The 24381-nt window shown below is 40.2% G+C and overlaps 1 protein-coding gene across 4 annotated transcripts in view; it reads left to right on the forward strand.

Annotated features, from left to right (window-relative positions):
* Nucleotides 1–24381, forward strand: part of KLF7 (KLF transcription factor 7) — a 113315-nt gene that overhangs the window by 31023 nt on the left and 57911 nt on the right. For 3 of the 4 annotated variants that reach the window (XR_014297019.1, XR_014297020.1, XM_082658832.1), the window contains exon 2: nucleotides 9627–10257. Coding sequence is in view for 2 of the 4 variants with exons in the window: in XM_082658832.1 (XP_082514958.1) it covers nucleotides 9627–10257 (631 nt within the window). In the remaining 2 variants the exon portion in view is untranslated. The remainder of the gene's footprint in view (nucleotides 1–9626; nucleotides 10258–24381) is intronic. The other variant, XM_082658833.1, reaches the window with a different exon arrangement.

A 24381-nucleotide genomic window follows, 5' to 3' on the forward strand; every position in this document is an offset into this window, starting at 1 on the left:
AGTGGAAGTGCTTAAACTCTCTTGGTTTTGAAAATATCCTCTGTGATCACCAGCCACTAAATTGCATCTGCCACTGAGGGCCCCGATGGGATTTGAACCTGTTGTTCTTGGGAAATTCAAGCTTCGAGTGGGTTTGTGTGTGTGTGTGTGTGTGTGTGTGTGTGTGTGTGTGTATACATTGTACACCTGGGCAGCTGTGCTTTGGGGTGAAAAACAATCATGTATGTATACGTATTTTTTATGGGAGGTAGAGGAAGGATATATTTAATTTACCCGACTGAGAAGGATATAACAATGGTCCAGAAGGGAGTCAATGAAATGAGCTTGCTTTAAAAAAAAAAAAAAAAAAATCCCAGTAGCCTGAGTCAGCCTGTGCAAGTGATTTGGGAGAGGAAGGGGAGATGATGTCATGGGTTCGGCATGTTCCGATCTTGGCCACTCAGTGCAGAGGGGCCCAGGGAGTTTGGGGAGGGTGTGTGCGTGTGTGTGCAAAGTTCACAGGAGCGGGTAGGGGGGTGAGTAAGAGCGGGTTGTAAAACAGGATTAATAACCCCTTGTCAGACCTTTCCCTGTTACTGTGTTTTTCAGTAATTTTGGTTTGAATGAAGGCTCTCTAGCCAATTAATGTTTATTTGTTTCCTTTGGCAAGACCCATTGGGGGAAGGGATGAGATTGGTGGATTTAAAATTTTTGTTTTGTTTTTGCATTTTGGAAGAAGAGGCAAGTAACGTGAGTGTGGGTTTTCAATGAAGGCTCCCCTGCCCACCCGCCCCCTCCCAGCCGCAATCCACCCCTTTAAGAGGCAGGAGGCAAGACATGGCCAGCTGGTGCCTTGAACTGACACAGGTGCAGAGGCAGTGGGGGGGTGGCGAGCCAAGAATAATTACAGGTTTCTGAACCATCAGGCCCCTCCTGACACAAGCGCTCATCGCAAAAACTGCTCTTTATGGAGAATTAATGGTGAAGCTGAGCAACTGTCAGGATCATTGTTCTCGCGAAGCATCACCCCTCAGGGGGGAGGCCTTCTCCCGAGTCCTTGGGCTCTCATGAGTTGCTGGAGCAGGGTGCCCTTCTTCTCGAGCAAGGACTGGTTGGCCCTCTCCCGCGCAGTGATGGGCTTTTCCTTTGGGGGTGTCTCTTGTACATTTTTTTTCTTTCTTAAACCACACTCTCAGCCCAGATCTGGGTCTTTGCTCTAGTGTAGGATGATTTTTCCTTGACTATTAAGGCATGAATTTTATTTTGTCTATGAAAGTATAATAACTGAAGCAGAGACATCTAATGAAACTTACTTTCAAGCTCTAAAGTAACAAATGGGATTTCCTCCAGTGTGTGTCAAGCTAAATGGAGACTTAGCTGGGAAGCAAGTTGATAGTGGACCCCAGCATGTTCTGTGATCTAGCTGTGATGAGCAGTGGTGTCTCTCCATGACTCAGAAGTTGAATTTAGTTATAGTTCAGTGGCCAAGTGAGAGCGAGTGACTCTCCTTAAGGGCTGATGTAGGGTAGGTGCAGTAATTGTAGGTAGAGGCCAGAGTGATAGACTTCTCATTGGTGTGTTCTGAAAAGTAACATATGGAAGAAGAACCCTGAACCAAGATAGGATGGCCTCTCGTGCATGGGCCACCTTGTCCCTAGCGGACACTGAATTTTAAGGGTCACAGACACTGTGAAGGAGGAAAGAGCTCTTCCAGGTTGTTGGAGGCCTGGGAGACAAGGAGCACAAGACATGGGCCCCAACTCTGCGCAGGTTACATGGCTGTAAAATTCGCCTTAACTCTTAATTCGGATTTGAGTTGTTTGGTGGTTGTTGGTTTGTTTGTTTTTAATGCGCTGCAACTAAGGAATCCTTGGAGATGAAAGGGGTATTTGAGGCTGTCTATTTCAGAGACGTCACGCTCTCCCCAGGCCTTTAATTTTGTCTCCTTTCTCCCCAGCCTCCCCAAACGAAAAATATACAACAAATATTTTCTTTGTATGTTGAAAATAGTTGGGGGAGGAGAAACACTGAAGGGGTTTTGGTAGAGATTTCCCAACTTTCATGTTTGTTTAGAATTCAGTTAATTTTCATAGCACTGTCTCTCAGAATTTACAGATTACTAGAGGGAAATACTTAATTTGGTTTCAGCTCCAGCAACCAGTCGATGTGAGAGACAGTGGGAAGGAATGGCATCTTACACTGGTTACAGTGCTGTGGTGGTTTTGCGGAGTTCAGCAGTTCTGACAGTGATGGGTAATACTGTTGTACCTCTGGGGTGTGCTGTTGATGTGGGTTCCTTTTTTTTAACCTAATAGCTAAAAAACGCAGTAAGAGATTTTCACTTATACCATATACTTGCTCACCCACAATTTCTAGACAGAATTGATTCTCTCCTAACTTTCCACCCAAATATTTTCTGGCAGTGAAAGTCAAGAAAAAGTGAATGTTTGTTTAAAATCTATCTCTAGGTCTTACAAGTTTGATTCTTGTCACTGGTTCATACCTCCTCTCTGCTACGAGTTAGGTTCACTGTTACATTTTCCTCCTCAGAACTGCTTTGAAATGTCGAAACCCAGGAAGATGGGCAAAAAGTTGAGGTACCTGTTATGTGAGGTTCTCCCACAGGCTTACTGAGTTTATCAATTATGGTGCTTCCTTTCCCTCCCCCAATCCCTCAGAAAAATTGGTACCAGAACTCTGGCCATGCTTTCAACTTCCTTTCCCATCTTTCAACTCTGACCTAATTTAAAAAGACTAGAAATGTGTCAGAACCATTACATCATACCATCCTTTGAAGGGGGAAAAAAAAAAATCACAAAGTTCCCATAAATATCAATCTTTGCAATCCTATAGAGTTTTCAAGTTGGCTTGGAGTTAGAAGAATAAAGCTTTTGCCAAAAAGTGTGAAGTGTGAACTTAGTTAATAATATGTTAGAAAGAATGAGTATTTTAGAAGATTGCTTTACAAAAGAAGCACAAATTACCCTACTGTCAGTAGCTTGTTTTGTGTCACTTTGAATTTCCATTCTGGGTTGTGTGTGAATTTCAGAGCACAGAAAAGTAATTAAGCTTTGGGACACTCCCAGGAGAAAGGTAAGAGCTTCGTCTCCCTGTTTCTATACTTCAGACTCTTTGGGGACTGTGGCACCATGGTTAATAGCACGTGACAAAACCACACATAATAAATGTCAGGAAGGGGCTCCCATGGGCAGCTAAGTGCAGTTCACCTGTGTGTGCAGTTCACTGGGTGAGCATTCTTTCTGGAGCCAAAATTCACCCCTTCCTTGCTGGAAGCATCGGCATTATCATCATCATCAACATCAGTAGGTCAAGGTCTGATCTCAGAAGAAGCATGACTTTGCAAGTTTCCATGAAGGAGATTGCTGTTATCTCCCCATATTTTTGCCTCTATGTTCTTTCCCCAGTTTGTTTGATCTCTTTGTTCTTTTAACTCTTGGATCTTTTAAGTGAATGAAATAGGTGGAATACTTAGAATGAAGGGCAGCTGGCTAAAGGGAACACAAATGACTGATAATTGATTATGAACACAGGTAGTAGTGTAGGTGGCACTTTATTTCAATGACTATATTATTCCAGAAAGAAATCATTAGCAAAATGCCATTTCTTTTATTTCTTCTATTTCTTTTTTGACTCACTAACTCAAGTATATGTGGATCCAAAGACTACAAATAACTACTCCTAGTGACACAGTTATTGAGTGGTGGCAAGAATATTGGACCAATGGCTTTGTCTTATGTTCTAATTAAAAGACAGAAAAAAAGCCTAGAACTTTTTGTGTTTTAAAAACATTTGGCTTTAAAGGGATGGCATTGAGGAGGCTGGACTAGAGTCTGCCCCAACCAAACATGGGTATAGTTTCAGTGGTGGTGATGGATGGGGGTTGTGAGGCAAGCTTATGTTTTAGAAAGTTCTTACAGTGCTACACCACTTCAAATACTTAGATATATCTCCCATCTGAGATAGCAAAGGTAGAATTTAGCTCTAAAAGATTATTTTTATTGTTTGAGACCTATGTGATTTAAACAATATGGTCATTGCTTTTAAGGAGATCATAATCTTAATAAACCAGACATGCTACCAATTTATGGACCCTTAGATTCATTTTGGAGACACAGTTTAATTGTCCAGGATTGAGGAGGGTTGTCTTTCAACACTTGACAGCCAGCATATTTTCTTAACTCTGTGTTTCCTAAACCAGGCTTCCTGAAAGAGATAGACTTTATGCTGAACTTTGGATGAAAGAATGATTAGTGGGAGAGAAAATAAAAGATTGTGTCAAGCATATGGGCATGAGGGGAAGTTAAGGAGAGGAAAAATAGGTGAGGGAAACCCTTTAGGGGGAGGGTTTTAGGGGAAATGGCAAAAGCACCTGGAGATATTTGCAATCTTGACTGGCAATTTTCATGTAAATTATGATGAGATAAGGACAGGTTGAACAAGAGCCATTTGGTAACCTTGGCATCATCATGCCCACATATGACCAAGTTTCTTGATCCTGTGAAAGTAACTACCTCTTGCCAACAGCAGGGAGATTTTGGTGAACTTAATTTGTCCTGCAAGACTTGGATTATCCTGTTTTCTGTCAAATTCTGCCTGTGCATCCTATCATAGAAGTAGCAGGTATGGCAGTTAACAGGTTTGAATTTTTTTCTTTTTTAAAAACTAGGTCTTGGATTATCATTTTAATAAGCATGTTTCAACAAGAAGGCTATGAAGAGAATGGAGAGTATTTTAAAATATTTCAGGGTGATCATTTCAAAACCAAATTCAGGTGATGTTTGTTAGGAAACTAGAAGAAGCCATGCATTTTGAAATTGAGATATCGGACAGCCTTCACAAAACTCATCTGTGACTCATAAATAATAAGAAAGTCACTTTGCAGTTGGGTGCGTTTCCTCCCCATTGCTGACGGTAGTGGATTTTTGAGAAGGTGGAGGCTGATCCAGTGGCTCAAACCCTAAGTTGTATTGTTAGGTCAGGCTGAGGAAAGCCTCATTTCTCCAAGGTGAGGTACCAGACAGCCATGATTTATGTCATTAAATTGACATCTGCTGACTCCAATTTGGAGTTTGCTGGCTAGTGTCATTGGGACAGAGTCCCAATCTCTGGTTCTGGTGGACAAACAAACATTTGAACTCTGTATCGAAATTTGCAATCTGGAGACACTCCTAGTGTGCCGATGGGCATTTCTTCTTCTCTCTCTCTCTCTCTCTCTCTCTTTTGAAAGTATTTAGACTTATATTAAGTCGCAAAAATTGTACATAGAGTTCCTGTATACACTCTTTGCAGCTTCCCTTAATGTTACATAATCATAATACAAGTATCAGAACAAGAGATTAACCTTGATAAAATACCATTAACTAATTTATACACTTTATTTGAATTACATTATTTTTCCCACCGGTGTCCTTTTTCTCATCCAGGATCCAGGCAGGGATCCATTGCATTTAGTTGTCTTATCTCCTTAGTTTCCTGCAATCTGTGACAGCTTCTCCTTTGTTCCTCATGATCTTCATACTTTTAAAGAATACCAGCCAGTTATTTTGTAGAATGGCCCTCAATTTGTATTGGTCTCATGTTTTCTCATGATTAGATTGAAGTTAGGTACTTTTGGCAAGAATGGCACAGAATAATGTTGTGCCCTTTTCAGCCTATCATGTCCGGGGAGCATGATATCAATATGCTGCAAAATTTTATCATATGGTGAAGGTGGTGCATGCCAGGTTTCTCTACTGTAAAATTATTATTTTTGTCTTTGTAATTAATAAATGTCTTGTTGGGTGGGTGCTTTGAGACTAGGCAAATATCTTGTTTCTCATTATACCTTCATCTATTAATTTTAGCATCCATTGGTGATTCTTGCCTGTACTCATTACTACTTTGTTGTTTGACTAATGGCGATTTTCTATTTCAATACTTCTATTTTCAATACTTCTATGTTTATTAATTGTAATTTTACTATAAGTAGGAGCTGATCTATCTCCTCCATTTATTTATTTATTCAACCGTTTATTTATATCACTATGGATTCTTGGATATTAATCATGTTCCATGGGTTAGAATCTGTTATCATTATTCATTTTTGTTGCTCACGTTGCCTAGATTTGGACTTTGAGAACTCCTTCAGGTTGGCTCATGAGTCTTTTTGACATGCCTCCATCACTTTATGAGCACTTCCTTACCTTCTGGTATGACAGTATATTCTAGTCTCATCTTTATTTTCTTTGCCTCAGCCTTTCAATCAACTATTTCTCCAAGGCACTCTGGTTCCCTTTATTGGATAGTGATATTTAGAAACCAAGATCTTCATGCCAGGTGTGCTCACTGCTACTGGGGTGTCTTTGCTTGTAGACTCTTCTCATTGATGGAGCTAGGAAATACATGTATATATACACATACATGCATATACACATTTATTTCTATACATACCTCTGTGTGTATATGTATTAAAATCTCTGAGTAAATACTGATACCTTAAATTCCAATTAAACATCATAGGCGTTTCTTAAGGGAGTTCTTATAATTATTTTTCAAAAACATTGGTGATAAACTGTCTCTTTTGCTTGGAAATAATCTAACATTGAAATCCTCCTCCTCATTAACATTTTAATCTCCAACACTCCTGTTGAGTTTCTGGTTGACAAAGTCTTCTTTTCTATCTAAGCTTCATCTCCAGCAAATATTACAAGAAGTAGATTTCTCAAGACAAAAATATTCCATAATGATTTCAGAGGGCTACTCAGCACATTCTGATGGGTACTCATGCTTCTCTAACTCTCAGACGGAATAATAATGCCTTGTATTAGGATTGCAAGTGATAACCTCTCTTAAGTGGTCCAGATTTTCCCACATTTAATCATGGGAAGTATCTCCATCCTTAGATAATTAGTGTGATCCATGTGTTCTGGGATTCAATCTGGGATTCAAACTAGGGCATACTGGGTAGGTTATTTTTGTTTGTTTTTTTTTGGTACGCGGTCCTCTCACTGTTTTGGCCTCTCCCGTTGCGGAGCACAGGCTCTGGACGCGCAGGCTCAGCGGCCATGGCTCACGGGCCCAGCCGCTCTGCGGCATGTGGGATCTTCCCGGACCGGGGCACGAACCTGTGTCCCCTGCATCAGCAGGTGGACTCTCAACCACTGCGCCACCAGGGAAGCCCTGGGTAGGTTATTTTTTATCCTCCCTGAAGAGTGTGTAAATGCATTTAGAATATCTCAGTTCCTTAGAATTCCTTAGAGTATGAAGAGATCTGAGCTTCCTAATAATCACAACAATTTCTTAGTGACTTTTGATTCTGTGAGCTAAAAATATGTAAGATGACATGACATCCGAAAGCTGTATCCACAGACACTGGTGACTGTGAGTGTGAAATCGTCCTTGTTTGTGAGGCCGGGAAGGACCTCTTATAACCTATGATTCAGCTGATTTCTACCTGAAACATATCTGTGTCTCTATGGTCTGGTTCTGCTCTTTGGGCAAAGCTAAAGGAGTATTACAATTATGTTCTAGAAGACATGTATTAGTGGTCATTTCTAGGATTGCTAGCCTCAGCCTAGTCCAGGTTAGGGTCAGCAGGTGGCTTTTGTAGAGTGGAGTAGAATAGAATGATCAAAATAATAGTATAAAGTTGATTTTATCTTTGTTTGATAGACATTATGTACCTGATGGGTACCAGACACTGTACTTGGCAGATGATGGTTTAAAAAGGGAAGGGGAGGTTTCAGGGGTAATATCTTATAATTCAGAAGTGAATTGACTGGGGCTAACACTGAGGGTTTCAATATTGGAAAGAAGTAAATGATAATTTTTAGCAATGAGATGGAAAAATGAAAGGGAAAATCTCTGAAACATAGAATTCAGAAAAGGGGCAAATAAGGATAAGACAAATTCCTAGACCTGAGAAGGTGGTAGTACTTGTTTCGGATATAAAGTGGTGGGAAGCTACTCAGCAAGAGCTATTATTTAATCAATAAGCAAAATAGAATCAAACTTACTTTTCCAATAAGCTTTACTTGATTAATACCTCCATAATATAGAGTACAGAATTCATTGTCCACTCATCCCCTAAGAACTTATCAACATACTTTATTGTTATGTTATTTGGTACCACTTTGCTTATAAATTCATGTAATTTTTAGCTGGTAATTGTTTATTCTGCACCTACATCACATGGATCTATCACCGTCTTCTTCTTCTAACATACAGAAAGCCTTGCACCTTGCTGTGAACACAGTAGTTGAGTGAACACTTGTGACATGAGGGTTGAATGAAGATTGGAACCATTCATTAGTTTATCCTATTAAAAATCAATAGTGAGACCCAAAGGTGATTCATTGTTAAAAATCTGCTTTTCTTATTCAGTAATGCAGAGTTTTACCAGAAGGCTGATTAAAAACCAATCTTTTGAAATGTCATCAAAATAAAATCCTTGACAGATACAACACAACTAGGTATATCATTAAAATAGATTCTTAACAGAATAAAAACCTAGAATCAGAACATTGATTGAAAACATAGAAGCTCTACAGAGGCAGTAAATTAGGAGCTAGTCACATTTTAAATTTGCCATCAGTGTTTTCTTTGTTGAAGCCCCAGAAGTTAGAGCAAATTGAACTGATAGTATAAGTTAGCACCATGGTTTTCTGCCAGATTCTGGAAGAGTAGGATTAAGTGAGGAGAGCTTTTAGATTATAAACTTAAAATCCGCTTTGGCCATAATAGCGCTTCCCCCATCTTACAAAGACTTACATGCACCATGGAGGAAGATTTGTTGAAACTCTGAACCTTTCTGTTTTTTTGGTTTCTTTTTCCTCACTTCTTTACCGGGTGAAAACTTTATGTTGAAATAGATTGTGTCTTATCTGTACCAATTCAAATAGCTATGATTGAACTTATTTTTATTGTGGAGTCAGAGATGTCAAACTATTATAATGGGACTCATGCTCCTTGCCACACAGTATGTAGCAATTGTATTTTGAATAACTTGCTGTAAACAATGGGGGTTTTGTCATGTGCATCAAAGGTTTTATACAAGGCGTTCTTTAGAACAGTGTCCATTCCTGCTGGTTAGGGAATCCATTCCCAAGGCAGGGCTTGCTGTTGGTTCAGCTCATGACTTAGTTTGGGTGGGCATGGTTTATTCTAAAGGGCAAGTTGGAAAACTGGTCTATTTTTGTGACTTGCTAAAGTCTATTTGAAAAATTAAGTTGGACTGTGGGGAGTCTTGATATGAAAATCTTGTCTGATTCTATTTGCTTCTTGCTTGCGCGGGAACTCCTAGGGAGGCTTAGAGCATCTCACCTGCTGAATTGGATTGTGGAGCATGAGACCATTTTAACATTAAATGTTCTCAGGGAACTTGATGGTGTGAGATAGCCCTTCTGGGCTTCTAGTTCCCCATTAACTATAGTAGTTGAACTCATATCATGTGACCCTTGTGAACCCTTCAGAAGTGTCCAGGGAGAAAATAACAAGGTCAGACCTTTCAACAAGAGAATTTCAGATACGAGCCATGAAACATTCTCTGTTCCTTCCTGTATCTTCTTCCTCAGCCTGTCAACATGTGGTCTCATGGTGTTCTTTGCTTCTGATGGCTGTTTCTCTCCCTCCCTCCTTCCCCTCTGCAGACATGCCTTGAATTGGAACGCTACCTGCAGACGGAGCCTAGGAGGATCTCGGAGACCTTTGGTGAGGACTTAGACTGTTTCCTCCGTGCTTCTCCTCCCCCGTGCATTGAGGAAAGTTTCCGGCGCTTAGACCCCCTGCTGCTCCCTGTGGAAGCGACCATCTGTGAGAAGAGTTCGGCAGTGGACATTTTGCTCTCTCGGGACAAGTTGCTATCTGAGACCTGCCTCAGTCTCCAGCCAACCAGCTCTTCTCTAGACAGCTACACAGCCGTCAACCAGGCCCAGCTCAACGCAGTGACCTCATTAACGCCCCCCTCGTCCCCTGAGCTCAGCCGCCATCTGGTCAAAACCTCACAGACTCTCTCAGCCGTGGATGGCACAGTGACGTTGAAACTGGTGGCCAAGAAGGCTGCACTCAGCTCAGTAAAGGTGGGAGGGGTGGCAACAGCAGCGGCAGCCGTGGCGGCAGCTGGGACAGTTAAGAGTGGACAGAGCGACAGTGAACAAGGAGGGGTAGGGGCTGAGGCATGCCCCGAAAACAAGAAGAGGGTTCACCGCTGTCAGTTTAACGGGTGCCGGAAAGTTTATACAAAAAGCTCCCACTTAAAGGCCCACCAGAGGACTCACACAGGTAGTGGTACAAGTTGGCCGCACGTGGTTTCTTCTTTTTCCTCCTTTAGCCTCATGGTGGGAAGGGCTTCTCTCTGTTCCGAGAAGTGGCATCCTTGCCAACTAGGAGGTGCAGAGAGGCAGGTGGGCCTGGGTGGGGAAGCAGGCGACTCACTCGTTACCTTAGGATCTCCAGGTGTCCTGAGCACAGGACATGGGTTTGTCACTCACTGGCTCGGAGACACTTTCAGAGGCAATAATTCTACAACCATGGTGTAGAATCAGACACTACTGAGGATGCCTGAACAGGGGCTCTGGTGGTGTGACTCACAACCGTACGTGATATGTGCACTTGTCACTTTCCTGGTACTTTTCATTGTTTTATCAGTGTAATTTTGCAGTTTGGATCAACAGTGGAATCCGAGGAGGTACATTTGAAATTCACAATTGAGCAAGGTAGCCAAGGTGTCCCTATTCACTCTTTTTCCAGCATCCCTGATTTTTCATCAAAGTCACCAACAGCAGGAGGGTTTCAGAGTTCATTAGAGGTGATCATTCTATAATTAATTGGCATCTCCTCTTTTGCATTGTTCTCTGGCGCATGCTTTATGGAGAGATGGCAGAATTGCTTTTTAATGAGCTTGTTACTGAGAAGTTGCTAAAGTGATTACATTGCTGTGTGTGTGGTAAGGGCGCTGGGGACCGGTGGGGACTGTATATTTTCCTCAGGACTTCTGTGGTGACTCCCAGGAATCATGTTGATCTTGGGAGCGATGGGATAATTTGGTAGAGGGGGGTTTGCAGAGAAAAGAGTGAGATTAGCATATTCCTTGAATCCGGTCTTTGTTCTCTGGTTTGAGTTGGAAGCTTAGGGCTGGTGGCTCTTCTTCGGGTTAGCATCATAGGAGCAATTACTATCATTGGGGTTTTTTTAATGAGTCCCTGACAGTGTATTGCTGGTATGGTTTTTGCATACTGCGTGCACAGTACAAGCTGAACAGGGAAAACCTCCGAAAGTATAAACAGCAGAATCAGAGTGTTGTCAGGGAGAAATAGGGGATTGGATCTAGGCTAGGAGATGTGTTGGTGAGAGTTCTTTTTGGGCTCACTGCCTGTCTTCCAGGTACTCTGTGGTGGTTTGTGGGCTGTGTCACCAAGGAAGTGTACAGTGCAAAGTTCATTGGCTGGAAAATCAGGAAAACCTGGGTTCTACTCCAGTGCTATTACTAACTAGCTTTGTGACCTTGAGCACATCGCTTTACCTCACTGGCGGCCTCATTTTCCACATCTGCCAAACAATCTAGATCTTAAGGCCCCTCTCAGCTTTAATCTTCTGGGGGGAGGGGGTCTGTGAAATGTCTTTGTGCAGGACAGAGAAGCTTCCCTGAGGTAGGAGTACATAATGTGTGACTAGAAGCCATCACCACCGCGAACCTGGAAGGTACTCCCACGGGGGGATGAGCGTGGACGTTGCTTCTTCACACCACAGGACTTAGGCATGCTGTCCTCTAACTCCGAACTGACTTTCCCTTCTGCCCTTGCTTGGTTCATGGGAAGGTCCCCTAAGGTAACTTTTGAACCTGTGGCTCAGGTTCAGGTGCCACTCAGGGTTCCCATTGGAGATTGGGTTCAAGTCCTCCAGTCCACATACATCAAGGCGAAAGCTTCCTGCAACTTTCAGCTTTTTTTTTTCCTCTCTCTGATATTGTCCTGGAGGTCGTTTTTATTTATATGTCTTTCTTTCTCAAGTCAATGCGTAAAGTAACGAGAAGACATTGCAGTGCTCCCAGGCTTCAGCCATGACTCATCTCCTGTTCCCCGCAGGAAACCAGAGAAGGCAGGATGAGGCAAGAAGGTTGAGCATTGTTGGGGGTGTGGAATTCATGCTTATGAGCACATTTTTTCATTACTGACGTGAGACAGGCTATGTCCTGCCTAGTATGAGACTGGACGGCTCTGGGGAAGCAGAGAGTCTTTTTTGGGGGTGAGTCCAGAGCAATTTCTTCTTTTCCCTATCCCCTCTTTCCAATGGATGTGTTAGAAGGATAGCTCTGAGGAGTGATGCATATTTTGTGCTTTGTTTTTTGGGCATTTTCTGTTCAGAGTGATTATCAAGGTGGAGCTCATTATGTTTCCCAGCACCTGCAACCTCTTGCCTTATAGCGAATTAAAGTGGAAAGACTCCTCCCCGTGGGGAGTTTACCCAAGAAGGCACCATGCATTATTAGAAAGGCAGTACTGCAGAGTGGTTAAGAGCAGGGCTTTGCAGTCAGGGAGACTTGGGTTTGAATTCTGGCTCTACAACTTCCTAGATTTATGACCTGGATACATGATGTATCTTCCCTGAGCCTCAATTTCCTCATCTGTAAAAGAGGGATAATTTACCTCCTAGATTGTTTTGAAGATTAAATGAGTAAACATATGTAAAATACTTGGCAGATGGTAAGAGCTCGTTAAGGATAGTCATAGGGTTGGTTATAGTTGTGACTATTGCCGATGATCTTGATTAGCAGTGATTTTGTGCAAAAACAGCTTTATGTAAACTAGAAATAAACCACTTAAAGTTAAATGCCACCAAAGAACAAGAAGCTTTTCTTTCCTCACTTCCATAATTTCAGTGTAGGGGTGATGATACAAGGACATTACTCATGGAGGGTGAAATTGGACATGCAGGCCTTGGCCCATTGAAGTTGGCAGTAATGTAGAGCATGACTTTCCTAAAACAACACAGGAAGCAATGGCCTTGCACCCTCCAGAAGCATTTTGCCAGTAAAACCTTCTGCAGAGACAAGCACGGAGGGAAAAGTAGGTGCTTTGAGAAAGAGAAAGAATAGGAGGGGAGGCAGAAAGGATAGGAAGGATAGGAGGGGAGGTAGAAAGGATAGGAAGGATAGGAGGGGAGGCAGAAGTGGAGATGGATTAGGAGAGGGAATCTGAATTAATTTGGATGAAATGGATGAGAATCGGAAGTATTTATTTGGAATTGGTGTGAAGGGGGCACATGGGGAACTGAAAAAAACAAAAGTGATAATTTATGTGGTGTGGATGAACTAAGAATAATGAAAAAAGCATGAAGGATGGAATCAAATTAAGTGCAAACATATCAAGGAGGTAGACTAGTAAAAAGCTTGAGGGCAAAGGTATACAGTGATGGGAATTCAGGTTGGAGACGAGTCTGCTGCTAGAAGTGAATGGAGTAGGAAGAGCCGCTGACCAAGTGTTGAAATGAAGTTTAAAAAAATTGGCTCTGGGGCTTCCCTGGTGGTGAAGTGGTTGAGAGTCCGCCTGCCAATGCAGGGGATGCGGGTTCGTGCCCCGGCCCGGGAAGATCCCACATGCCGTGGAGCGGCTGGGCCCGTGAGCCATGGCTGAAGGGCTCTGGTTGGATTCAGGCAAGCTGTTTTAACACAGGGCTCACTTTAATTCAGTGAAAATATTTTCTTATCCTTCAGCTGAGGAAGTGTTCTGGGACATAAAGAGAGAGAGAGAGAGAGAGAGAGAGAAAACCATCCAGGAGAAAGAGGGAAAATATTGGCATTTTGTTCTCTAGAGTTATATATATGATCTATCTCTTCTATATGGTAATATGTTGAAAAAGAGACACTTGCAAATGTGAAATAAAATGTGTGGGTCTCTGTCTATGCATAAAGAAAGACAATACGTTGTTAGTAACATGGACTTCCTTGCATTGAAGAATTTTTAAAAGTGTTATCCATTTAATCTTTATACAGATAGGATTTACTGAGCTGGAAAAGATATGCTGCTGCTTCTTTTTTTTTCCCTTCTGTGTCTGTTTTTTGAGGATGCTGAATCCTTCAAACTTTTTGCCCTGGAGGATGTTAGGCAGTGAGGTGGCCTTTCTTTTTTTCAGGTAGCAGATGTTCAAGTTGGTAGCTAGGGCACAAATACTGGTTGCCCAAGGAGGAGAGGTGAGGGATGGGGGAGCCAGGCTGGGGGTTGCAGAAGATGAGGCAGGAACTGGGACAAAAGGAATATTGTGAAGTAGCAGAATCTTAGTGAAAGGAAGCATATAAAAATGGACATATGGTTTATTCATTGGGAAGAGCACTTAGTGCTGGCATGAGCGTAAAAATGTCCTTTAGCAGCCAAGCCATTACAGACCTTTCTCTCCCACTCTGTTTTCTGGTCTTTGTATAATATATTTTTCTTTCTCAATAAGTCAACCATTATGTTCATAGTTTTATTCATCTTCTTGGAGACAGCTAAATAATTCTTATATTTTGACACAGGGGAATCTCTCACTTTCAATTAAAAAAAAACACTTTATTATGCTTATTTTCAGCAAAAATCAATTTGTTAAAATGTTAGTAGTTTCTATTCAAAATGAGAAAGAATAATATTCCACATTTCTTCTTGATCACTGCTAAGTAGGAAAGGAAGAAAGTCTGTGATTGAAATGGTGCTTTGTGTTAAGTGAGCAGACTTTTCTAATATGGAAATTCATATAAAAGCATGTCCACATTTACACTATTAAGATGAGTCAGGTTGGTAAATTCTGGACAAAGGCCAGCAATGAAGTCTTTGGTTGTTGGTCACAGAAGAGGAAGAAAAGAGGCCACGTCCTCTCTTGTGCTACTTGGAGAGCTCTCTATAGACTGGGGTTGCTTTAGCCTAATCCATGGGTGGTGATAGGACATTCTAGATTTTGCACTGAAAAATATAAAAGTATGCTTTCTAAGTGAAAAGATAAAAAGAACGTGCAATTTACTTAGCATTCTATATCTGCTTTGGGGTGGTCATAATGAATCAAGATGTGGCACAATCTCTAAGTTTAATTAGGATTTAGGGAACTTGTTTTTAAATGGAAAGGTGAGTAAAAACATTACAAACAAAAAGATGAGTGTAGTATTTAAGAGGCAAACAAAAGTGCTTATTTTATACATATAATGAAAGTTCTTTAAAGTTTGAAATATAATTTATTCTACATTTCAACAAATACTTATAAACACTTGCTATATGCCAGGTATTGTTCAGAGTATTAAGAAACAAAATTCGATTGAGTAAATTTTAAAGATCTTATTGGCTTTATTTAGTGATTCATGAATTGGGCAGCATCTCATCTAACAAATAGAAAGGAACTCTGAAGCACTATGCAAAACAAAAGACTTTTATAGACAGAAGGGGCTGGACAAGGAAGTTGTACCAGCAAAGAGTCTGATTGTTTGTGGCAAGGTCACCTTCCTTTAGGGGATGACAGGGATCTATCACGCAAATTACCTCTCTAGTGCTGATCAGGTAATTCCAGATTGACTGGTTTAAGATTCCATTCTTGCGGCCGGTGAACCTATATTAAAATTGTAAGTTTCAGTTTGGTGAAGTGGGACTTAGCACAAGTGACTCCATTTTGGGCCAGTTGTCTCTTTTTTTAACAATTCTCCCTTTCTGATCAAACTCAGCCTTAGAGATGTGATCAAAATTTAACGCATTAATGCCACTCCCAGCTACTGCTCTGAAGATCTCACAGTTTTTGCTGATTCTCTGTGTGCTATTCACAGGTCATGACTTAAGTTTCACACTTTTTAAGTTGGTCATTCTCTTCATCCCTTTTCTGACATTTCAGTCTTAGGGTGTTACTTGCTTGGTGGTTAGTGACCATGAACATGCACTTAAACGTGCATTTAAAGTGCACCAGGAAGACTACTATGATTATTGTAAGCAAGACAAATTCCCAGTGTCTGGAGTGCACTTCAGAGCCATGCTCCCCAAGACCCAAACCAAGCAAAATCAAATACGTCAAGGAAGACCTCATTGAAGGAGTCGCTTTTTAAAGCCAAGTGACTTATTCAGTGATTTTATGTAGCTGAGTTTCAGCTTCCCCAGAAGTGTTAATCCAAGTGCAGCAAGTGGTATTGGATGCAGCACAGACACCTTATTGTTCAGCTAAAAGATAATCAAGGGCTATCCCATTATCAAGAACAACCTTGGTCAGAGTCTAAGGAATTTTCTTGGGCAGCTATTGCTTTAGCAGTGGATTTTGCAATACTTTCAAGAGTTAAGGAAGGTTCCTGATCATAGTCTCATTTGTACTCACTTCTAACCAGGGAAGTAAGTGCCTGCCAAAGGAAGCGAATCCTGAGTCCTGAAGCCTTCTGATAGGTCCCTTCTAACTTGACAATGTAAATCAGGGGAATTGACCAATGAGGTGCCTCAGTTTGATTGTGGATGGTTAGGGGCACAGTTAGGTAACCTAAGAGGCATTGCCTGGTTATGTACCAGCCATCTAGGTATGCATAAGCCCAAGGAGAATGATAATCACCACAGACAAAGATTAATCATGTCAGGGCACAAATCATTCCCATGAAGATGGCACTGTTAACGGATTCATTTGCAGGGATCATTGCACTTGCCCATTCAAGCCAGGGGTCAGTTAGTTTTTCAGTGCATTTGGAAAGTAAATCTCCTAGCCCTAAATAAAAAGTTGTTCTAAATTCCTTGCAAAAATGGGTGCAGCTGGTAAGATCTTTTCACGATTGGGGTAAGATCTGATTTAGATAATCATAAGAACGTCGAGGTGCAAATGTACTATGGTTTGTCTAGGTATTGTGTCTAGTTGGGCAAGTACAGCTATAATCAGAGAAAAGTAAAAACAAGGCACTGAATGTCCTGGCCATAAAAGTTAGACCCTCTAAGTGACTTCTAAGGGGGGTTCAATTGTAGTTTACAGGACATTAGGAATAGAAGAAAAATTGGTCGCAGGAAGGACCAGGGGGTCTCTAGCATTATGGACAGGTTGGAGTTTTTAATGGCAAATCCAGCAGTCTAAAAGGTTATCCCCCTTAGTAATGGCCTGGGAGATATGATGATGGTGTCGTTCCAGGCCAATGCCACAGTAAAGGAAACAAAGAGAAGAAGAAAGGGTTTTTAATGTTTCGTTAAAGTATGAAGTCTTGATTCAGCATCTTGGGTGGAAGCAGTCTATACTGATGTCAGCTACTTCTCTTCCTAGTCAGTTTAATTTGCAGGTCTCCAGAGTTTGCCCAGGAGCAGATGTCAGGTGGAACCTTCTTCAGCTGTGAGATATGTACCCAAGGTTCAGTGCCTTCTATTTTTGCAGCAGTGTCAGTGGTCAGAAGCACTTGGTAAGGTCCTTTCCATGAGTCTCACTTTTGCAAAAATATCAGAGTAAAACAATAACTGCCTGTAAATTATAAAAGACTTTAAAATGCCCACTGTTAAGATCTGATGAGAACTCATTTGCCGAGGAAGTGTATTTATTTCTGTGATATACATTTTAAGATAGTAACTGGAATTACGACTGATAACATTTCACCAGAACATTTAACATTTAAGAATTTCATACGATTTCTGGAACACTTATAACATATACAAATACAAAATAGAGAAGACTTATTGTTACCTATTTGGCAATGCTTCTTATTTAATTTAACATATCAAATAAGCCTATTTAGTTTAACATCTTTCTTTTTATGAGGAGACAGAATAAATCTCTTGAGATGTTCCAGGGGCCCTCTGGAAAATCCCAAAGAAAGTTTGAAGTCAAAAAACTTCACTTAGAATTTGATTTGGGGGGAAGTGTGTCAAAAATATCCATTTAATAGTGACAGTAGATACTGTTAAAGGCAAATACAGAAGGTTACATAGTTGTAAGCAAAACTTAGCTCTTTTAATATTGAGAAGATTGGGTTTTCTCAGCAGTCAAAGACCTGATAAAGACAGTGTGAAGCACAGTAAGTTGCTGGTAAGACACAAAATCTTCACTGTCCAGGCAGATTACTTAAAAAATAAAGAAAATTTCACAATCCATTATCAAAAGCAGACTAAAAGTCCAATAAAACCTTGTAATTTTAACAGAGAAAACCAATTCTAATTTTATACTAGTGTACTTTTGATATTAAAACTCATTTTTTTAAACGTAAATAAATTCATTCTAATCTTAGCCAGCCTGACTACACATAAAATTTGTTTCCAAGGTTCCTTTTCCACAAACTTTCTACAATTTTGTCCTATTTTTTTTTTCTCTTTCTCATTTTGGAACAATCAGTCATTTTACTTTCCTTACCTACTTTTCATACACAGTTGTTTTCCTTCACCCTTATTTTTTCTAAGTAGTTTTAATTACATATATTGATAATATTGAAAATAAGGAATGCATCCTTAATTCATAGTGAAAACTAAGATGTAAGAAATTGTGGACTGTCTCTTATATGGGCATTCTGTGGATTGGCAAATTTATAAATACATTTCATAATTTCTAGAAGTATATTCTTTCTCATAATAAATTTTCCAATGTAGCAAAAAAAAAAAACCCATGTCTACTAATAAACCCAAGTTTCTCAGTAATAAGAAGCTAAAAGATAAACCTGTGTTCAGGACTAACGTTCCAGTATTTATATGGAAATGATCTAGATAGTCAGTGACTATTCATCATTTAATTTAACTTAGCAAAACTTTAAGGTTTCAAGTTACCAAAAAGATTTGGGGAAACTATTTAAGTAGATATACCATAAACCATAGTTATTACTGGAAAGTGGAAACGCTTACCCACTTACATCTATTTAAATCACTTGTTCTTAACAGTTATGTTTAGATTACTCATGAAAATTTTATCATACCAAGTTATTTTTCTTGCTGAAAAATTTTGTAATGGAGATAACATGAACTTATTTGACTAGTAAACCCAGGTAGAATAAAATTGTATGTCTGCATTATTTTCAATGTTGATAACTCTAAAGACATATCTATTTTAATTAAGCCAACAAACTTAAACTAGCTTTTATTTACTGAAGATTATCCTAGGTCACGTGAACTTGAAAAACATTTGAGTTTTCATATTTCTGAGACTATGTTTAATTTATATAGCATTTGTTTTTAAACCAATTAAATGGAGCCCTTTACAAATTAATCTTAGCAATACCATCCAGAGGTAGAAAATACCACACATCTACAACACATATACAGTTGACCCTTGAACAATGTGGGGTTCAGGGGTGCCAACCCTCTGCATAGTGGAAAATCTGTGTGTAACTCATCATCTGCCCTCTGTATACATGGTTCCTCTATATCTGCGGATTCAACCAACTGCAGATCATATAGCACTGAAATACTTACTCTTGGAAAAAACCTGCAAACAAGTGGATCCAAACAGTTCAAATCTTTGTGGTTCAAGTGTCAACTGTGTATATAGACACACATAAACATACAGACTGACTTAGAGACCTTAGAGCTTCCATCCTCAAATTTTAGCCATGAATTAGGTACAATAATACAAAACTCACTAGTTATATAAAATAAGTTGGATCAAAATTGTGTGTTTGGCAGATGGAATAAGTTAAGGCTCAGATGGCTAAAGCTTTTCACTAATATTTGTGAAGAAGACACTTAAGATTTTTCATTTGTCTAAGTTCCAAATAACTCCCTACCCCCTTTTTTCCCTTTGGTAAGAATTACCTCCCTGGAGTTTGCATTTCAAAGAGATATGGCCTAGATACGATTTCCTGGAGAAGACCTGGTAGAACATTTACATCTCAAAGGCACAGGAAAAGAATGTAAGTTCGTCCAAGAAGGACTCTTGTTTCATAAGGCCAGAATTTTTACAATACCTACAAGTCTTTTGAGATGAATAAGGGAGGTTTGGGGATTGGACTTCGAATTGTTTCTAGAGCTGCATTTCTGGTTTTGCAAAAATTTGTAAGATAGGGGCAGTTGCTTTTAATTTCTCAAAGAAGTGGGTTGTAGCCTAAATGATTATCAAGGGATTGATTTGCTTATTCAACCACATTATCTTCAATTTGCTTTTTTATATTGGGGAGAGGATTTCCAATTAAGATGGAAATGAAAATTTATATTCTGGATTTAGAGCTGTTTGTCTTTGGAATGTTTTAGTAAATGCTTCCACAAAGGCATCAGAATAGTTTTTGTTATTTTATTTTTTTCCTCCTGGGTACATAGTTTCATTTATCTTAGGGGAGGTTTAAAAATTTTTTTCTGTCAGGCTCTGAATATCAGCTTCCAATTTGGCCAACTTCTGCTCACAGAGCTACTTAAAAAATGCTTTCAAATATCTTGTCAGTTTTCAGCTGACACATGCAATAAATATAAATAAATAAAATGAAATAAAAAATACTGGCAGTATTGAACAATCCTATGGACTCGAGATGTCCCCAAAGAGGGTGCAAAAGTTACTACCCTCCCAAGATTCAGAGCCACTCCCAAAGATAGCCAAAAGGAGAAAGAAAGAAAAAAAAAAAGACAATTCCCCTGAGGGCTGGCTGTATACCCAAGCTGCAAATGGGGTTTAACCCATATTTCTGTCCAGCCATATCTAGCTGCAAATGGGATGTAACCTACATTTCTGCCCAGTCATATCTTGAGGCCCTCAAATTGACAAGCCAAGTTCTCAGGACGTAAAACAAGACAAACAAGAAGGTAACAGCTGTCCTTGGGAGAGAAAGGATCAATAACCAATGGATCTGGATTTAGAAAGGAAGGAGCAATGTCAAATTTTATTTTCCTCTCCCAACTGGGCATAACAGACAGAAATTCAGGAGAGCTCCCTCTGGTAAGAACACTCACTCTTTGCTGGCTTCTGCCAGTTTCCCAGGATCCCATCTGCAGGCTATAGTATTTACCAGAATTTGACAAGGTTTTTCCATTAATTTTAATTTTATTTTTCCTTGGCTGTTTAAGGGAATAATGTAGCAGTTTACCAGAAAATCTCTCGGAGTCCTGTCAACTCTGGGAGGGGTGCATATGGGGACCTTCCTTTGAGGGTAGATATGGGGGTGTCTGTATGGCCACTAACTTGGCAGACTTGTTCAGTCCTGTAGTCTCTTCAGAATTGAAAGACAATTCAAACAGAAGACCATAGAAGGAATGTTACAGCAAAGGGGGGTAAAGGGGAGCAGTAGGAACTGTGTCCCTCCTGTGGTCTTTGGTTTTAGGTACCTCTTGAGTCTTTTCATTAGCCTTTTATAACACATCTTTCAGTGAAGGTAGTTTGGAACTTTGGAGCCTCTGCCTGCCAATTACAGTAGGTATCCCATTCTATTTGTTTGATTTGGGAACCCTTGTTTTAAGGCACGCTTTCTTAAATGATCATGTCTAAATGGAACGTTCCCTATAATGGCCGTTGTAATTCTAGGTTGTCTTTAGTAAGGTTTTGCCATTGTTGTTAAGATATTTATAGCTTCCGGGACCATGGTTCTTAGACATGAAATAAGCAGGTGTGCCAGAGGTAGTGTACTCAGTTCTTTGAAACGTAAGGATCCTAATTTTTTTAGCTAAGCCTTGGGTCTCTCGGAGCCAGAATTAATACCCAAGAGGGATGTGGCACTGGGTTGGGGATTGTGTGGTGTTTTACAGCACACTTTGTTGTGTGGAAATTTTCTTGGGATTGGCAGGTGACCTGGTGTCAGTCTAACCTGTTTTGTGACCAGTTTATCCTAACACAGGAGTCTTTTGAGTTAGGTGACAAGCGCTCTAACAGCTTTTAAGTGCTCGACCATACCCATCAATTTTGTGACTTTTGTCTTCTGAGATTCCCATTAGCAATAGTCATTACCTCATATGCACACTAACATACCAGCAGTAACCAAAGACATGTTACTGCATACTGGCCAAGAGAAGGTGCTAGGTGGACACCACCAGCTGTTCCCAATGAGGAACTACAGACTAAACAGTCTCTAATAAATGGGGACTGTGGACTAACCAAGGGCTAGGGACTTGGGTTCCAGGTGGGACCGTCTGCCAGCTCACGCTGACCCACTAAGCCCTGGACTGGGGCTGTGGTCTAACCAAGGGCTAAGGATTGGCACTCTGTTAGAGCCTCCTGTCATACTAGGCTGGCCCGTTAACCTTGCACTGGAAAGCCAATTGGATCAGGAGCTCAATGCAAAGAGAGCAGAACTCAGAGCTGAGAGGAACTTACCCACAGCCCTTGAAAATGATGAGACAGAGAACTCAAAGGTTTACAGGTACCAGTGCCTGTGTTTCTCGTTATCTCTGAAGCCATCAGAAGTTTCCTTTGGATCCCGCCACTGCCTCCAAATCTGTTAAAAAACAAAATTCAACTGAGTAAATTTTAACGATCTTATTGGCTTTATTCAATGATTCAAGAATTGGGCAGCATCCCATCTGGCAAATAGCAAGGAGCTCTGAAGAGCTCTACAAAATGTAAGACTTTTATAGGCAGAAGGTGGCAGGACAAGGAAGTTATACCAGCAAACAGCTGTTTGTGGCAAGATCATCTTCCTTTAGGGGGGATGGCAGGGGTCTCTCAGGCAGATTACCTCACTAGTGCTGACCAGGTAATTCCAGATTGACTTGTTTAAGATTTCATTCTTGGGGGAGGCTAAAACTATAGTTAAGTTAGGTATTAAGTCTTGATTTGATGATGTGGGGCTTAGCACAAATGACTCCATTTTGGGCCTTTTGTCTTTTTTTTTTTTTTAACAGAAATCTTTTACAAATATAACCCTTTAAGCCATATTAATCTAATGACACAGGTGCTATTCTTATTTCAAAGAGGAGAAAAATGAGACCAGGAGAGGTCAAGTAACTCGTCCAGTGTCACAGAGGTCCTAGATGGCTGGTCCAAGATTCAAATCAGACAGTATTGCTGCAGTCTGAGCTCTTAACTTCTGTGCTAACTCATGAGGGGAAAAGAAGCCATACAGATATTTTTCTTCATAACCCATTCAGAGGAAATGAGAAACTTATCATTTAACTACAAATTGACAATGAAAACTACTTTAAGTGTCTTCTAAATAGGTAAGAACCGGCAGGATCCTTAAACATACTGCCTCATCAAGTGACTGAGAGCCAGAGCAAGGAAATTACAAAGGGATGATCTTCCATTTCCAGGCCCATTACTGTTACTGCAATAGTTACTATTATTATGGTCATTACTATTAAACCGTTTTTTTTTTAAATTAAAGAGAGACTTTCTTATAACATTCCCAATTCACTCATTAAAATGACAAATGTTAATAGTCTATCCATATGAAGTAATAAAAACAAGCATTATCACATATAGTGGAAACTGAGGACCAAAACTATAAATATGCCTTAGTCCAGTGTATACGACCTGCCACTGGCAGAATTAAAATTTGTACCATGTCCCTTAGGCTTGCATTCTATTTAGTAGAATTTAGTCGTATTCTTATTTACTTTGTTCATTCAGTCATTCTACAAACAGGTATTAAGTGCCCGTAGATGTCAGGTGCTGTGCCACGGAAATGACCAGCAGTTAAGAAGGGAAGAGCCAGTCAGATAAGGAGTTCTAAAGGAAGACAGGGCATTAAATGAGATTAGGGCTCCTGTCCGTGGTCAGAAGCAGCATGGATGATTCAGAGATACGAAGCCGCTCTTCTCTTTCTGGAAAGGGTGTTTTTTACTGAGGCTGTTCATCTTTTAAAATGATGCCAATGTGATAATACACTAATGTATATAAAATTAGAAACCCTAATTCGAGGTCAGGCGTACCAGCAGGATAAAATTAAATACCTCAGTCTGGAACTGTAGGGGGCCCATCGACCACTTTCAACCTCCTCAGCGCCATAGATAAGAATTCTTTGAATTTATACAATAGCAACTGAAATAGGGCAATTTTAAGACATTAAAGGGCCTTTAATATGCTGAGACACATGGCTGCTAATGAATTTTATCCATGTGTTGAGGCAGAAACTCATTAAACCCCTATTATGGGATGGAAACTAGCATAAGGGTTAACTGTTCAGTTCACAAGGTGGAGAGAGTTTAATGGGAGGGTTTGATAGTTTGGATTTAGCATATTCAGGGGCTTAAGGGAAAGAGCGTGAAAGAAGGGGCGTGAATGAGGTGGGGAAAAACAATTGATGGGAGAATTTTATGATTCAGGAAAATCTTAGAGCTTCACCACGTGATAATTTAGCAATATGCTAGCTCTTAACATTTATGAAGATAAATTTAGGTAAACATATATTGAGTAGAATGGCTTAAACTCAGCATATACACAGCAAACACATTTATTTTATTATTATAATATGGTAATAACTGCAGGCTTTGTGGGATGCCTATTCCAGGTGTCCTTTTAATGGATAATTGGTAGTCACAAAGTAAATAAATATGTTAAAATAAGAATTGAGGAGAAAGAAAAAACCATGAAATTAAAAAATATTTCACCATA

The sequence above is a fragment of the Grampus griseus genome (assembly GCF_964374135.1).
Source record: "Grampus griseus genome assembly, chromosome: 7".
Classification (NCBI taxonomy): domain Eukaryota; kingdom Metazoa; phylum Chordata; class Mammalia; order Artiodactyla; family Delphinidae; genus Grampus; species Grampus griseus.